Raw genomic sequence first — 17,951 nt, forward strand, 5'->3', positions numbered from 1 at the left:
AAATATAATGTTTTCTAAACACATTAAAAAATCTTTTCAAATTCTCGTGATTATCTTTTACAGTCTTCATCAATCAAATTTTTTTCCTAGTGATTTATAAATTTATCTTGAGCTATCTTGTATCGCATACCTGCACACTTCGTCCAAAATTATTTGGCCTTGAGGTTTTCGATTGACGTCATTTTGACTCTTCCAATACGTTAATACACCGTTTTTCAACACGAACCATCGTTTCCGCCAAGTTTTTAACTTGCCGCCTAATTTCGCCAGATGACCCGTTTTCTCCAGCGATTCCTGCCTCTTTGGACTTTCGCCAGAGACGCGCATTAGGAGGCTAGGCATGCTAGATTCTAGAGATGTCGAACTTAGTGCATCTGGAGGTATTGCGTAATCCTCGGATAGTCCTGACTCGAGAGAAGTATCTGCAAACCAAACAAACTTAAAGTTGTTGGATATCTTTACGTAAATTTCAGAGTATTTTCCTCTTTTAAATGCTCAATAGTTTATTTTTCTTTGCGTCTGTTTATTATTTTTTCAAGATATTTTATCAAAATAAAATCAAAAAATTACAAGAATATCTTTAATTTATGTAATATATTTTTCAATAGAAATAATTATAGATACTTATTATTAGTAGCAATAAAAATATTACTTCATTATTATTCATTATAATTTTTCTTTATATTTGGAAAATGAATGAAATTATTTTAAAAGGTTGTTTGAAAGGTAGTTAAAAAAAAAAAAAAAAAAGTTAAATACTAATTGAAATTTTATCTTAAAATAAACAGACAAAGGAAAAATTATATTAATTAACTCACCACGTTTTACGCTTTTACTCGGAGATCCGCTAGAACTTCTTTTCGCAGGACTGAGGCTACTGGTTGTTTTGATACTTTTCGAGGGACTGCTTCCGCTACCGAGAGAGGAATCTGTATTGTCGGACGAACTATTGGTAATTCTAGTATTAGTTTCAGTCTGATTCGGATGTTCCTCGCCATCCGAACTATCATCAGAACTGTCGCCGAAAGGCATGGATCTGATTTGACTGGCACGTCCTGAAAAATATACGATCGATAAAAACAAGCATCGCAAATTTACACGAACTATTACAGAGCTATTACAGTGGTAAATGCAATTTTTATCTTCTACATTCTTGTTATTTTCTTTTCCTTTCGCTAATTTCCAAAATTTAATTGGTATTTTTATAATCTACCTTTAACAGTAGCGTATACTGGAACAGATATATCGCAGTAGCCTTGAGAGTTATGCGCTGTCAAGTTGTGTCCAGTGGCCTGAGAATGCTTCGACGAACTCGTCGTGGTGGTCATCGTGGAGGGTGCGGACTCCTCGTTTGTCGGTGGACCGATGCCAAGACCACCGTCCGCTACCTACAAATGGTCATCGAGGCTCAGTTATTTCAGAAATTAATATGAATTTAAACAACAATATATATTATCTTAAAATTTTAATTAATGCATCACTGCAATCTTTACAGATTTCACTGCGTTTGTGTCTTAAAAAAATTGAAATTAATGTTTTTGTTACCTGATATATTTTCGCCTCCCAGCTGGGAAACCTGTGCAACGGCGGAGTCGGTGGACGAGGACCTTGTCCGCTTCCTTGCAGCCAGTTCATGCCCTCTCGGCTAGGCGTATATATCTCAGCGTAGTCATGTACCGCTTCCGAGCTTCCGCTATCTCGACTCGCCTCCGAAACACCGGATATATTTGGCAGCATCACCAGGTTCTCCACCGCCGCGGCCAGCTCCTCGGACAGTAGACTAAGAGAGGATAAAGAGAAGCGGCAAGTATAAAGCACAGAATCAATTCAGTTACCTTGTGTACGTGGAGTGTACGTGTGTGCGTGTGCGCGCTGCATCTTTAAATTTGATTAGTGCTCGTTAAATTAAAAGCACCACGTAAATATAATTTAAAATGTTATAAAATGTGTCATAATGTATATAATAAACATATAATAAACATATAATAAACTTATAAATATAATAAATATAATAAATTAAATACATGTAATAATAAAAATATAATAAGAGGGTGGGACGACGGATCCCCTCAGGAAGTCCCAGGACGTTACAGGGTACCACATTTCGAAAACTCGGGCGCCGCTATTACGTCGTGAGGCCTCCCAAGGAGAATCGAGATACTATAGTCGAATACATATAGTGTTCTCGCGAAAATAATGAAACAAGTGTTTAGCCTCGTAGAAATCATTTTTCGGGCGGAAGCTTTACCTCGAATCCATGTTGGCGGCCGCGACTCCTCGTTGGATGGTGCCGCAAGCGGACAAATGCCTTCGGTGCTTTGTGCTTGTTTGCGGTTCCGCCACGGTGTTCTGCACGCACTCCGGTGCCGTCTGCGGTGTACGCTCCAAGCTCTCCGATCGTCTACGATCGATACGTAAGGTGGGATCCACTTCGAGGGACAACGACGCTCTCGTCGGTGCCTGTAATTACGAAAATTTGCGTTAAGACTGTTATATCTGCCAACTTTCGTTACATCACAAGCATTATAACTTTTTTATGCGTAAAGTTATAATTGTAAATGAATACCTGTATATAACAAAGATGATAAATAAAAAAATACGTGTAATAATAAAATAATTTGCAATTATTTCCAAATAATTTTGAATACATTTAATTACTAAAAACTAAGTTAAAAAGAGAGAAAAATGCCGAGCTATTCCAAGAAACTTACGGGAGGTTTGAGTCCAATATTAGTTATATGATTACGCAACAACTCGAGTTGCTGGTTGCACTTGTTGTTCTGTTCCCTCAGGTGTTGATTTTGTTGTTCCAATTCTCTTAACTTATTAGTGACCCATTCCTTTATCCTCGCGGCTTTCGCTTCCACTTGCCTGGCGTCTTGCAGCCGTAACTGCCTCTGTGAACGAACGATGATGACTGTTTGATAAGATGATAACTCGATTCCGCCCATTCGGGTAATCAGATATCTCGAGAAAAATTATAGATAATCCAAAATCTTAAGAAAAGAAATCGTAAATCGCGTGATCATTTTCAAATAAACAATAAGCGCGTGCACAATATTTAGGTAGATATTATTAGATAAATCATCAAATTATTATTTATTTAAGTAATACAATTTTATATTATGTTGATTTATATTATAAAACCCTTCGATAATTATGTTGCCAACAAAAATATTCGATACTTTTTTCTTGGTAAAATAAATTAAAAATGATTTGTATACAATGTTATTCAAAGTTTTTTCAACGTCATAATAGATTTTTGACACTGTAAGAACTATACTTTACCTGTTCCTCGACCTGAGTCTCTAGCTTCGAAATGCAGGCACAATGGACCTCCTCGATCTTGTCATTCTGCGTACCGGAGGTCGACGGCAGCGAATGCGGCGGAGAACCAACGCCGGATGTGCTGAGGCAGTACTCACCCTTCACTAGCCGCTCCTCCATCATCCGTACCTGAAATAGACAGAGTGTGAGCAAGCGCTCAATACTTATGTTAATGTTACACTTCCTGAAGACATCGAATTCGATTTGTAAACACGCGCACAATTATCCAGATTTAATCATCGGTGAATCATCTTTTATCTCCGCACGAATATCATGATTAACTGGAAAATGCTCTTTCATTAGTTCAAGGAAGAAATGTTCAAAGACTGTCAGTCGTCATAAATTGTAAATTTTTTAAATACCTGAAGATTTGACTACTCTTTAAATTACGCAACAAATTTGTTTGAAATTAAATAAAGGATAAAAGTTTATTATTAAAATTTACTTTTTCGAAATTTAATTCTCGGACAGCTTTTATTTTCGATTTCGCTGAATAGTTTATTTGATTATTAGATAATAATTGTTTTAAAATGTGCAGAGAAATGCATTTATATAAATATTTTTAAGCATATTTCCGAATATTTCGCTGCTTCGCCACATTTTTATCAAACGATTTATATAACAATTTACGCAGAAAATTATTTACAGGCTACATATATATATTCCTAGTATGCCGACAAATAATCTCTAGGACTAATTTCGCTAGCAGGACAAGTATCCTAATCTCTAAGAGAACTCAATGAAATCAAATATTGACGGAGAGCTTTTGCTCACTCACAGATAATCACGAATCAAAGGCACCCGGGCGAAAAAATATCAGAACGTAAATCAAATATAAGGGGAAGAGTGATAGAAGAGTAAACGAAACTCGCACAAAGCGTGAATCGAAACAGCGAAATATAAGTAAAAGAAGCGTACGGTTGTTGAAACGCTCTTCTTTCACGTTCCATTGTCCCAATTTACACTTCCTAGAAGTGTACACTTCCATCACTCTTACTTTACATTCGACTAACACTTCGATTTTTAATTTTATCAGGGCAGTAAACGCTTATCTCGTTCGACTGGAAAATATTGTAAAGGCTACTCGATAGTCGTAAACCAGAAATGTTGAGGAAGTACGTTGAAAAAAGTGTTCAAATAAATATATTTATTTTAACATCATTTTCTTGATTTAAATAAATATTAGCTAGTATAAAATAATTAATTTTGCTTTACTTAGGAAATAATTTTTTTAAATCAAGGAAATAATGTCAAAATAAATACGTCTACTTGAACATAAAAAATTTTCAGTGAAGAAGAAGATAAAGTGGCAAATGAGAGTCAAGCGCTGCAGGTGATGCGCATCTATGAATATTAAAATCACGTTACTTACATGCAGAGTTCAATGTCCGGACGTCTCGACTCTATTTCGAGTCATTTTCAATTAAATCTTTTCGAGTTCTTTTCATTTTTATTTGAAACAAGAGTCGAAATGTCCGGACATTGAACTTTTTGTGTGAGTAATGTTTTAATAGATCCGCGCATCACCTGTACCTCTTCTTCATTGATTATTTCGAGAGTCCGTTAATTATCTATTCGTAAAATTTTTTTTCCAGTGTACCGAAGAGAAAATCCGATAGTGCGCAAATAATCGCCGGCAACAGATGCTAAATAATTACTCCAGAAAGCTGATAGATAGGGAATAATCGCGAAACGAGAGAAACCAGCGTACCGCCGAATACTCGGTTGTCGAGTAATCGCGTATTCATCGGGCTGCCGAGGGAATTCCAATTCCCTCTGCAATATAAAACTGCATATAATCTCCGAACTGAGAACACTGAGAGGAAAAAAAAAAAAAGATAAATCTGTCTGAGCATCGGATTAGCGACGAATAATCGCGCTAGTACGAACTTGGAGGAGCGAAAAAGCCCAGCAAGCTCTGCCTCACCGAGCAATAACAAGCCAACGTGCGGATCGAATTCGCACGAGAATGCGTATACGCTATGATGTCACACCGCGTTGCGTGCGTTACGTTGCGTCGCGTCGTGCGGGAGAGAGAGAGAGAGAGAGAGAGAGAGAGAGAGAGAGAAAGAGAGAGAGAGGGGGGGAAGGGAGGGAGAGAAGAAAGAGATAGAGGCTTTGTGTGCATGCCGGGGAGAGAACCCTTCCCACACACCGTGCGTACGTACCGTACATTCGCGTATGGCGTATGGCGTTGCACACGGTGCATAACGTGGCGGAGAGCAGCTGTCAAAAATCGATATCGCCTTAACGGCTCGACGGATATGTACGGTAAGCGGGCCGCGAACAGGCGAGAGCGAGCGAACGTCCGCGGCGACTAGTCGAAAGGGGACTCGAGAGAAAATCAATACGGGGAAATCCTCTCTCTCGCCGAATGTTTTCCCGGCGTGTGCCTCGTCGTCCTCGTCGTCGTCGTCGTCGTCGTCGTCGTCGTCGTCGTCGTCGTCGTCGTCGTGCATGTGCTACCCTTACTTATATCGATCTTTCTCCGTCTCTATCCTCCACGCAAACCCCCGGCGGTTCTCTCCCGTGGCCCGCGCGTTTCCTCGCGCACGCTTTCGGTTTTCTCTCATTGTCGTCGCCGTCTTTGCGGTCGCATCGCGGCCCTTACGGCGTTCACCGGCGCAGAGGGAATCATCGACCTCAGACTTAGCGAGGATGATTTCAGTTGAGCTTTCCCTAAAGTTAGTTTCAGCGCACGTTCAGGGCTCTGCGGCGTTAATTTGGAGACGTGAGACGGAGGCTCTGTTAGGGAGCTCAAAGCCATTTAAAGAAGAAGCAGCATTTGGAGCCGCCTTTGTGTCAGTGAAAACAAAGAGGATTGCGATACTCTAAATTGCCAAGTTTTGTCGTTAAACTTCTTCGTTCAGAAATATTGACGAAAGTTAATTAATAGTTTAATAGCACATTCGGCCAAAAGTATTACGCGTTCATTGTACAACATTTAAATCTCTCTCTCTCTCTCTGTCTCTATGGAACTCTGCGTTACGCGTTATAAATTCATTTGCATCGTTTAAGCTCTGCAAAAAGCAAATTATATCGAAAGCGTATTACGTAACATAATTAGCCTTTTTGCAAAATATGATTTCATTACGTAATCAAAAATCAATTTCATTTATATTTTTAACATTATACTGAAGCCGGCAGTGAAACAGAACTGATGCAATAGAACCACCGTATTCGGCTATTTTTGTAAATTTCACTGGAACGCTTCCCATAAAATCGATCGGCTATCGTAAAATCTTACCCCTATTAGACGTTTCCATGTTAGAAAGATTTTCTCAATGGCCAACTGGAGCTCCTTCTCTCGCTCCGGCGATTTGTCGGAAAATATTCAGCCACTACGAGCGCTCCTCCGACGAGGATTCGGTCGGTGGCACGAAGCAATTCCTCAAATAAGACGTGGACAACAAAAACGAGACGGTGAATCTCGCGGACGACGAGTGCACGTGCGGAGAGGCCAGTTTCCCGTCCGCTCGCCGGTAAAGATCGCGCCGAACTGAAGCGAAGCGAAGCGAACGAACGAACGTACAATCCAAGTACATAAACCACCCGGGGGTTTTCTAGAGGCGGTGAGTCACGTTGGCTCGTGGCCAATGAGTGAATTTGTGGATGCTACTGTCGTATGCATGTACTCGGGACGCGCAACCACCGTGGGGTCAAGCCGATGACCCTGAGGCGAAGCGAACTCGCTCCCTGCGATGCTGCCTCGCGACGCAATGACGAATCGATCGGGGAAAAAAAGGGCCGCCGAAGACGCGAAGACGAGCGAGGAAAAATCACCCTTTAAATGTCATAGAGCAAAAAGTAATCATTCGAAAAATTGCGCAGGCTCAATTCTCACTCTACAGAAGTGAATTTTGACTTATTAGAGTGACGGATCACTTGAAAAATTGCACAGGCTCAATTCTTACTCTATACGAGTGGACTTTGACTTTTATTAGAATGACAAATCGCTCGAAAAATTACACTGGATCAATTTTCACTCTAAAAGAGTGAATCTTTACTTTTATTAGAGTAACGGATCACTTGAAAAATTGCACAGACTCAATTTTCACTGTTCTAGAGTGACATTTACTACACTTTATGAAGTTTACTCTCTAAAATCTTTGGAGTGGAATCCCACTCTAAAAGTGTGAAAATTCGGCCAGTCTTGATAAAGAGTGGCAGGATTTTCACACTTTTGGAGTGGAATTCCACTCTTTTAGAAAAAAATTCCACTCCAAAAAATTTAGAGAGTAGACAGCAGTTTTCAACATGATCGAATTAATTCCTTTCATACAATAGCGGAGACACTGAACGCGAGTGCAATTCCAAATTGAATAGAAGATCATCTTAATTCTCCGCGATTCGCCAAAAATTCGAGACACTGGCTGCTTCAGAAAGGCCGAATTATGGAAGATGCGACTTGGAACAGACTCGATTTATAAATGTTCCACCCGTTCCATTTCTCGGGACCGTCTTGAAATTTATCGATCTACTCCACTTCCCGCTAACGTGTCCCGTTAGCGCAGGCTTTAAAGAGAGAAGATTCGGAGGATGACGAAAACGATTCCGTGCTCTCTAACGAGCGTAAGGTTTCGGTAAAGTCGAAGTCAGTTGCGTCGGAGTACGCCTCGTACAGAGTGACTCATCTAATTTTTCATGACCCGAAATACTAATTCTTATTAGATAAAATTACACAAAACTTCGTTGAACGCTCGTTAATGCCTCAGCTGCTGTGAATGCTCGTCCACTTCGTCGCTTTCCAAACCATCGTTGAAGAGATAAAAGAGCGGTCGAAAGCGACAACGAAAAATGTCTACTGGTTTTTTTTCTTCGCCGTGCATCCTGACGCGACGGTGACTGTCGCGATAAAACCATTGACACAGCAAAGAGTCCCGTGATTCGTATATCACAACGAAACATTCAAAATTTCCTTAGAAATTCCACAAAATATATAATAAAACAATTGAATATTGGATAATTATTTATAATTATTAAAAACTATAGATATAGACACTGTACGGATGTGTTGGGCAATGTATCTATTTAACAAATATCGATCCGCCGTGCTACGTAATTTCCCATGAAATATGCATGAAGATATTAAGACCACCTGCTCTAATAACCGGCAAAAGTATTTTATAATTTATGGAGAGGAAATTGTCGTGACTTGAGCAAAAATGTCTTAATTTTTTAAAAAATATATATACAATTTTCAATTTTTAATATTAAATAACGATAAGCATTTTTCGGTTCATTCTAGTACGTAAATTTACATTCCATATCATAAATCCTCTTACTATAAATTTTCAGAATTAATTTTAATTAAAGGAATTAATTTTTAATAAACAAACTCGTTTGTTTATTCATGCAACGCTTTTAAAATGACTAATGAATAAAACGAAATTCTCATGTCGACCAAGCAAAGAAATATACCAAACTATATTAAAATAAAAATAAGAGCGATTTTATTTTATTTTTTATTATTAAATATTATTGTAACTTAAAAATGTAACTTTTCTTTGACGAACTAGCTTAATGGCCTCACGAAATAAGGTCCTACACCGAAAGACACGTAGGGAGAAAGAGAGAGAAGATATCCTCGTTTTATTTAATGCACGGATGTCGACGGGAAGTGAGGATTACTCATACACTGGCCGTAAGCCAATTTTACACGAGACGCGACTCATTAAGTCGCTGTCGCAACCGGTACATCGCGTTTAAGCACCGCTCGCGTATCCGTTGCGATATCTATGAAGCAGCGCGATAAAACTTGTAACCTCTTACTTTATTGATATTGCTACACTTTTGAGTAAGTGTATTAAAGCATGAGACGATAAAGTACATCTAATAAGGAAATGTTTTCAACTCGAAAATTCAAAAAAATATGAAACTCTGATAAAATGCACAGAAAATATTCTGATATACAATAAATTATTTTTTCCATTACCCGAATTTATTTTGAGGGAATAAAATTAAGACTGATCCATTTTTCATTTTTATTTTGATACACAAAATAACGATAAATATTCCAAAATATTTTTTAAAATCTTTATTTAATTTTTCTAAAACTTTTCCTAATTTTTTAATCGACAAGTTTCATTAAAAGAAATAAATTTTCTCTATGAAATTTTTTTCTTTTGTTGAAAAATAATAACATAAAAAAGAAAAATAGTCTCTTTTAAAATGTATATAATACTAAAGTTTAATAATTTTTTGAATTTTTTTTCTAATTGAGAATCTTTCATTGTAAGTTTAAAAAAATTTTCTTTTTTTACCTAATATTACAATAATATTTTTCTAAGAAATTTTATCCCGAGTTTTGTGCTGATTAAACAATTTTTTAATCCATTTCCATCAATAGATTAACTTTGATCTTGGTTTAATTTACTCTTTTTTTTTCTGCATTGAGAAAAAGAAATTAACTTGACTAAATTTTTCCAATTCAAGCTTTTATGTATTTAAGCTTTTATGTATTTATGTTTTAAATTATATTTCTTCAAAGTTCAAGCATTTATATAACTGAAATGTATAATTAGCCAAGTTAACAATTTTTTCACAGCGTAGTTTTAAGAATTAAAAAAGATAAAGTGTATGTTAAACCAAGCTTCACGAATAATTAAAAGTAATCCGACAAATTCAAATAAACTACAAATAAATCTGGATATTTTTTCACATCCTACATCATCGCGAAATTTCTGAGATGATGAAATTTTCGATTTCTAAGTATAATTTCAATTGATGCAATTTTCAGCTTTTACGACTGACAGGAAAATAAACAATATATTAATTTGTATTTCTTGTCATAAATAAACATGGAATTCAGTTTTGCATATCCACAGCATCAAATTTCAAATTGAACGAGATTATATTGGCATTTAATTGGTATTTAATTGCCGGTATGAAGTTCAGTCTTTGGAATCTGCATGAGAACATCTCAATTTATATCAATTATCGTGAATTGCGTAAACTGGAAATTCGATTCTACGCGTGTACGGGAAATTTGAATCCACATGATGATTACGTTCGCTGCCAGATAGAATTTCGCTCGGCATCTAATACTCGAACGCCACCGAATAATATCTTCGTGGCATCGTGTGCGCGAAGATGCATCTCGCGTTGATCGACGTGAGTCTGCCGCGACTAAACGGACAAAAAAAATTTTCGCGAGCTCATCTAAGAAACAAAGAACACGTCGAGAGATTACGTCGGTCTCTCGATCCTCGGGCGGCGCTGACCGCGTTCATCATTACCTTTCATCGATGTCACCTGCTGCGGGCCATAGTTCTTTCTCGCACACAACGGGAACGCGCGACGACTTCAACGACGGCTTCAACGACCTCGACCTTCGACACTCGACCGTGGACGCGCACAACGGATCAACGGCCGTGCAACGGCAGCGGCGGGCAGCGGCGGGGGATCGGCGATCGTTTCCGAGAGATCGGCGCCGGGGGTGATGTCGTCGCCACGCGGATGCACCGTCGCGGATGCACGTGGTTACGTGAGAGCGAATCTCGGGGTCATAACAAAACGACGACCTCGCCGGCCAGCCGCCACGGCCATCTTGCTACTCTTATCACTCTTCCCTCTTCCCTCTCGCCCTCTCCCGCTTCTCGCCCTCCGCGCCACTCTTCACCCCTTTCTCCTTCAACCCCTGCTCGGATACCGACGGATACCGGCGAACACCACGTTAATCGATATTTCGCCCTCTTCGCGAATATCGGTAACAAAGCTACCCCGCTTACCCATTTTCACTTTAATTAACCCTCCGTGACCTAGCGTTTTTTTCGCTACTTTTCCAGTCCAACCGGGTCAGAGGAAACTGATGAAGTTTTTAAAAGTTTTTAAGCTCTAAAAAATCTGAAAAAATTCTGGTACCTTCTTCCAACATACCAGAATACGATTTCGCAATTGTTCGACACGAAACGTTATTCTTTTTTTTTTATATGTGACCGAATTTGAGACAGAATAAGTCAAAATTGTCTGAGTCTTTGAATCCTTAGTTGGTCTACGGAAGATTAATTAAAAGAGGAATTAGAAAACCACGCGTAGCTTCAAAAATTAATTTACATTAATTTAAATATCACGCAGACGCCTAGAAAAAAGTTGTTAACGTGACTAAAATTTTCAACTTGATTACATTTTTTTCATTTCAAGTACTTGATGTATTTAAATTATATACATAAATACTTAAACTTTAATTCAAGCATTTACATATTTAAATTAAATACATAAATATTTGAAGAAATTTAATCAAGTTAAAAATGTTAGTCAAGTTAATTTTTTTTCTCAGTACACATACTAATTTCGAAGCTCTACTTTTTAAGGTACAAGGATTCATCGTCAGTAGGGTTGCGAAAATTTGGCAACTCGCCGTTGCCCCCAGCTGGTAACTCGGGTTCACGGGGGTACGTAGGGTGTACCATTCACCCGAGGGGCGTCTCGGTGTCCGTCGGTAAACGCCAGTTATACGAGGATAAGAAACGCGCGAGGTCGCAGAAATAGGGTCGACTCGTCGTCGGTAAAAGAAACCCGTGCCTGTGCATGGTATAAGACGGGATAAACAACCCCAAAAGGAGCAAGATGGAACTGTTCCAGGATTCACCGCGGAATATGTCGCGTATCGTCGCCAATTCTATACCTAGATGGGGTGGAGATTGGCTCGCGAAGAGGCTATCCAAGAATACATACTTTTGCAGTACTCAATTAAATATGAGACTTAAGAAACAAAAATTTGTATAAAAAAAATGTCACGTATCAAACGTAATCAAATGTAATGAGATAAATCTCGCGTTTGTCATTTCTCGGCGTTTACGTTTCGTGCGCGTTGAGCCTTGTATGTACATTCCCAATCTAGAGATATCAATGTTCACTCACCTTGTCTTCAGCTTCGTCCGCCCTACCCTCCGCCTCCAACACCCGCTGCTCGAGCTCCGAGAGCTAAAACAGAAAGCAGGATCGTTTTAGCGATACGTCACTTCGCACAAGATTGATGGCGTTTCGGGAGATAGACAATCTCGGCATTTAACCGTGATTCTCTCTCTTTCTCTCTCTTCCTCTATTCATTGACTCCGTCAATGTTAAACGCCGCATTGTAATTTCATGACATACATCTCTCTTTTTTTTATGCGCAATTGTTATTGCCTGTTTTGTCATTTCGATAGCAGCGTGTATTTTTAGTTTCAATAAAAATTCATTTGTGCGCATTTAAATTAGAAAAATAATTTGTTTTTGTTTTTTAACCTCTGACGTCATCAAAACTAGCTGATAAAAACTTTCAATATCGCAATAATGCGTAAAAAAATTCAATCTTCTTGAGATCGGAGAAAGTTCCGCAGACATACAAGTAGTTTGATGTCTAATTTCGCAAGGGAAAGTTTCGTCAAACTTGGTTAAGTCCACGGACGAGACGTAGTACTGGCTCGATGACAGTTTAATGGATACGATGAAGTTGAACTGGACTCGAAGAACCGGCTCGATTTAGCCAAGATTGGTACTAGTCTAAAGACTAAAGACAATTTTGCACAAAAATCTCTAAAACGTACAGCTACTCAAAACTACTTTCAATTTCATTGATAATCAAATCTACAAATTGGACTTTGCTTCCGATTCGAACTTTTAAAACCTGCACCTTCCTCCTAATTGTAAAAATATAAAGTTGGTACTTAAAAAAAATTGAGTTGCGGACGTAAAAAAAAAAAAACCGTTGGTGAGTGATGCTTGAAAGTATTTCAGAACTTCGATAATTTTCGATAATTTTATTATCAGGGAAGATGAGACCGATTGTTATATGGGGTTGGTTATTAAAAAATTTATAGTTCAATCAATATTTGGCAGGGCAGTTTCTTTTTTATACTGTAGATTGCTAATATATAGGCTGCGTTTCAAAATTCACTGCGAATATTGAAAATCTATAGTTCACGTTATACATACTATAGATTTTCAGTATTTGGGGTCAATAACAAAATGCACCTATAATATTAATTTGTTGTATAAAATGGTTTACGTTTACAATACAAGCGCATCATAGATATTATTTACAATTTTAAGACCATCTTAAGAAATATCTTAAGATGCTAATATGGCTTTCTGATGGGATGATGACATTTTAAGATGGTATTTAAGGTACTTAAGACGGTCTTAAATATAAAAATTTATGAATACTGACCTATGAAAACGATTTTGATAAGTAAAATTTTCTTATCTTCTTTTTTATTTTCTCATTACTTACTTTTTTGGAATTACCAATCACAATTTCTCTAATCGTAAAAAATGTTTTAGATAATTTTTGCTGCAATTAATTAATTATTATAACAAAGTTTGTCAATATAATTTCTTTTACTAAAAATGGATATGTAGAGTAGATTGACTCAACTGAGCCAAAATTACAGTTAATTAAGTTTCTTTGTATTGACATATTTTAAATAATCGTTTAGAGATTATGTTTATTAATATATTTTATATATTTATATTTCTTTATTTTTCAGAAACTATGATAATAAGAAAGAAAGAAAAATGGACAGAGATAAAACTTTGCTTGAAATTATTGTGAAAGCTGTTAGAGCAGCAAAAATATAATTATCTATCCAACAATCCGCTCCAACATTTAATATAAAATTAATAATTATAATTACGTTGTTACTGCAAGAAGTACGGGGCTAATTGCATTTTCAAACACTAAAAAAAAATTGTTAACTTGACTAAATTTTTAGTCAAGTTAACATTTTTTTTTCTCAATGTAGCTTTTTTAAGCTTAAAACCTTTATAATGATAATTCAATATTAATATTTTTTTTAATACTTATAGGTTGTAGAGGTATATGATTATAAACATATATATATATATATATATATATATATATATATATATATATAGTGTTTAAAAATCTTCCATCTGTTTTTTTTTCTAAAAATTACTTAAAAAGCCGACACATCCAAACCCGGTCTCCCTTTTGTGTGTGTACGTGTATCTCAAATGCAATCTTCTCGTTTGAAAGAAACGGTTTTTACGCGATACTTTGCCCCGCCGTGATATCAGCGAGCAACGAATGATCGTCAGCTCCGCCACAATAACAAGAGCAGCCGGCGAACATAAAGAATTCGTGGTTCCTCCTCACTCGAGCGAATAAAGCGGCCGTGTAGCGCGCGATCTCGTCTTTTTCGAGGAAGATGGATCGGCGGGAGGTGAAGAGGGCGGGAAGAGACGCGAGCTGTAGCGCGAGGCGAGGGGGCCTGAGGAAACCAGGATCTCATCAGGATGAGCGCAGTTAGCAGCATCTGGCGTCGGAGGGAAAAGAAAAAGGCAAAGGGCTGCGCGAGGCAGGAGAAGAGGGAAAGGCAGCGGAGGCCGAAGAGAAGCGTAGAAACGTTCCTCCTAATGCGGAGGGGAAGAAAACGCGCGCACTTTCTCGGCGCGTTACACACTCTCGACACGCTGCTGCCAGCGGAGGGAAATCCCGCGATGTGGGGCGGGTGGATGACTGGAGAACGACTGGTACATTAGCCGCAGGGAGGGATGCCGCCACCGGGACCTCTCAAACTGTCGTCAGTGCGTAAATTTCGCTTTTTGCGACGCCGAGATGACACCGGAAGGTATCTCTGGCTGATCTAATCTGCGAAATTTCGCATATGCGTTCCATCTGTATCCTTCGGTTCTTGAATCCTTGCTGCTTGTAGGGGAAGGTGGGGCAAGACGGTATAGTTAAGATTTGATGACGAGTAAAAGCTAGGCTTTCGTAATCAATAAATCATCTTTATTTCTAAATATTCTTTGGATATCAATGTAATCATCATTAAATAAATCTTTAGAGAATCATGAATTTTATTTATAAAAAAAAAAAAAAAAAAAATTTCTTTCTGTCGACGGATGCAGCAAGACAGGGTATCCTCGTAAGCAAGATAAAATATACTTTGAACATATTATATATTATAATTTAATACTAACACACACGTGAAAACATGAGATAAAATCGTAAGGACATCGCAAAAAAATATAAATCATGGTCTAACTGAACAACGCAGCTGCTTACTTCGCTGGCTCGTGGGTAACTTTCAACGACCGAGGGGCCACATCTAACACGTATACTCGATTGTGATTCCTACATTCAAATCGCGCGATATAGGGGATATCCCGTCTTGTGTCGCCACCCTGTCTTGCCCCGCCTTTCCTTATGTAGCCCGTTACCTCATATTTTTTGACGATCCTTGAGAAACTAATATTTTCGTATACTTTTATGCCCGATAATGGAGCTAAGACTCTCGACACGCTGCTAGGAAAAAATATCTGCGGGAACGAAGTAACAAACTGGCAGCAGCAACAACTTAGCCGCGACGAAAGGGGTTGCTCACGTGTTCTTTGGATATTTGGGGTTTCGGAGAAAGCGTTATTTTTGGGGTGGAAGGAAAGGAGCGGGCGAGTAACTTTTTCTTTTTTCTGTGGCCAACAGGGTTCCCCATAATTTGTCGAGGCTCACGCATAAAGCACGGAAAAGGTGAAAGTTGGGAGACGATAACACACCCTCTCGCGTTTCAACCGTCGGAAGATCAAGCGCGCGCGCGCGCGCGTCTGGACGTCGTCGTCGCGAGGATTGGCTCGTTAATGTTATCGGTGGCTCGCGTGACGCGCGACATAGAGGCCGGGTACTTTCTTGAATTTCGTTCGCTTTGTGCGCGGGAAAATTTACGGTCGGTTCCCCGATGTTGTCGCGTGCGGCCGGGAAGAATCACGGAAAGTACGATGGAGGAAAGAGCGCCGGGGCGGAAAAGGTACGGCGATCCGGTTTGTTTCTTTTCCCGGGGCAAGAGAAAAAACCCACAAAAGTGAAAATTACTTCCGGTTACGTTATTTATATACCCTTTCCTCTCCCCCTCCCTCTCTTTCTCTTTTCTTTCTTTTAACACGCTTTCAGATTGTTATTAAATACGGTTGCGATGGTAATCCTGTAATCCTATAGCAAGTAGATAAATTAAAAGCGATACGAATAGTTACGACGCATATCTCGACGAAGTTGCGAATGTCTAATTTTCAAATCCGGAAATTGGTTCTGCGATCGTTAAATTGTTTCCTGTTTCTTTTCATTTCTATCTGTTCACGTTGACTCGTATTCTCAGGAGGATTAAGAACCATCACAAATAAATTCTTTAGTATCACGAACAAGTAGATTCTTCTCTGCTATATTTCGCGTTTCAATGTGAAAAATTTGAAGAATTAATCGAATCGATTGTACACTTTTTATTGAAGCTAATTAATTATATCAAATGATTGCAGAAAGAAAATTACAATAATTAAATTAATTTATTAAATAAGTCAAAATGATTTTTATGCTAACGAAATGTTAGTACTGAGAGAAAAAAGTATCGTAAAACAAAAAAGTTTTACTTAACATAGACAAAATTATTTATTCAGTGGGTAAATAATAGCTTATTTATTTGTAATTAAATTAAAAATTTCTTAATTGAAATATTTATGTAAATAAAATAAAGAAATCATTTTTAAACAAGTAATTTTTTTCCCGTAGTTTATAAAATATTTACTATTAGACTGTTTTTATATTCAAGATAATTAGATTTTTTAATCTAAAAAAAAAACAATTAAAGTTTAATAATATTATTGGCTTGTTTGTAAATTCATTATGTAAAAAGTGTAAAAATACAAAATAATATATTTAAGGTAATATGTCTATTTCTTTCAAAGTAAATATTTAAACTGAATAAACAAATGCTTGCAAATGAAATCAAAACATATTGTTTTAAGAAAATGTACTATTTTCATTTAAAAAAAATTCACCTCAGTGTACGATTAAAATTAACAAGTCCTTCACATGGGAATTTTGTTGTTTACAACAACAGATGGACTCAATCACTTTTCTGGTAGCGATCAATTCAATTTTCCTGCTTGTTACGGAAAGTCCGCGCTCTGTATCGAACACACCCTCGACTTGCTCTCGGTAGCAACGGGAGAAGAGTAATGGCCGGTGGAATTAGCTCGACGAAAACGAGAACGTATAACGGTTAGCACCTCGTGCGTTAGCGTTTCTTCTTCCGCGGTACCGCAGGGTGAGTGCACGACCCTTATTTATAACGAAATCCCGGGGTCGAGAAGCCGGATCGCTCTCCCGTGCCTTGTATATTAAACTATGCCAGCCCCTAGGAAAGGGGTACGAGCGTACGGACGGTTTCGCTGCGAGGGTCACGACCGAAGGTAGGGAATTATGTCGATGTGGCAAAACCGAGATTCACCATTGATCCACATCCTACGATATCAATTCTTAATATTTAGTCTTCCCTTTTAACATTATCAAACATGACGAATGAACCGTCATAATATCGCGTTTATATATAATCATTCAGACATTTCTAGATCCATAATTTTATAGCTTCATTGAATAATATTGTAGAAGATAATTTTGTTTTAATTAATATGTATAAAATAGTCTAAATTTATTAAGTCTTATTATTGAAACTTCGAGGATGTTATATCTAATTTTACCAATATATTATCGACCGATAAAATTAGATAAGAATATAACATACACGAAGTTTCAGCATTAATAAATTTAGACGAGTCATTTTCAATTTGTATGTTATATTAATACTTCAAATCTCATCTCTTTTAGGTCTATTTGCACCAACGTAGCTTAA

General features: G+C 37.8%; 1 protein-coding gene across 8 annotated transcripts in view; it reads right to left on the reverse strand.

Annotated features, from left to right (window-relative positions):
• Positions 1 to 17,951, reverse strand: part of LOC105201766 (uncharacterized protein CG43867) — an 81,381-nt gene that overhangs the window by 8,186 nt on the left and 55,244 nt on the right. For 7 of the 8 annotated variants that reach the window (XM_039456277.1, XM_026135934.2, XM_011169954.3 and 4 more), the window contains 8 exons: positions 12,190 to 12,252; positions 3,289 to 3,456; positions 2,712 to 2,897; positions 2,249 to 2,460; positions 1,546 to 1,780; positions 1,214 to 1,388; positions 819 to 1,055; positions 131 to 422 (listed from right to left, as the gene is read on the reverse strand). In XM_039456277.1, the coding sequence (XP_039312211.1) occupies positions 131 to 422; positions 819 to 1,055; positions 1,214 to 1,388; positions 1,546 to 1,780; positions 2,249 to 2,460; positions 2,712 to 2,897; positions 3,289 to 3,456; positions 12,190 to 12,252 (1,568 nt within the window). The remainder of the gene's footprint in view (positions 1 to 130; positions 423 to 818; positions 1,056 to 1,213; positions 1,389 to 1,545; positions 1,781 to 2,248; positions 2,461 to 2,711; positions 2,898 to 3,288; positions 3,457 to 12,189; positions 12,253 to 17,951) is intronic. The other variant, XM_026135935.2, reaches the window with a different exon arrangement.

The sequence above is a fragment of the Solenopsis invicta genome, chromosome 12 (genome assembly GCF_016802725.1).
Source record: "Solenopsis invicta isolate M01_SB chromosome 12, UNIL_Sinv_3.0, whole genome shotgun sequence".
In the NCBI taxonomy this organism is placed as follows: Eukaryota; Metazoa; Arthropoda; class Insecta; order Hymenoptera; family Formicidae; genus Solenopsis; species Solenopsis invicta.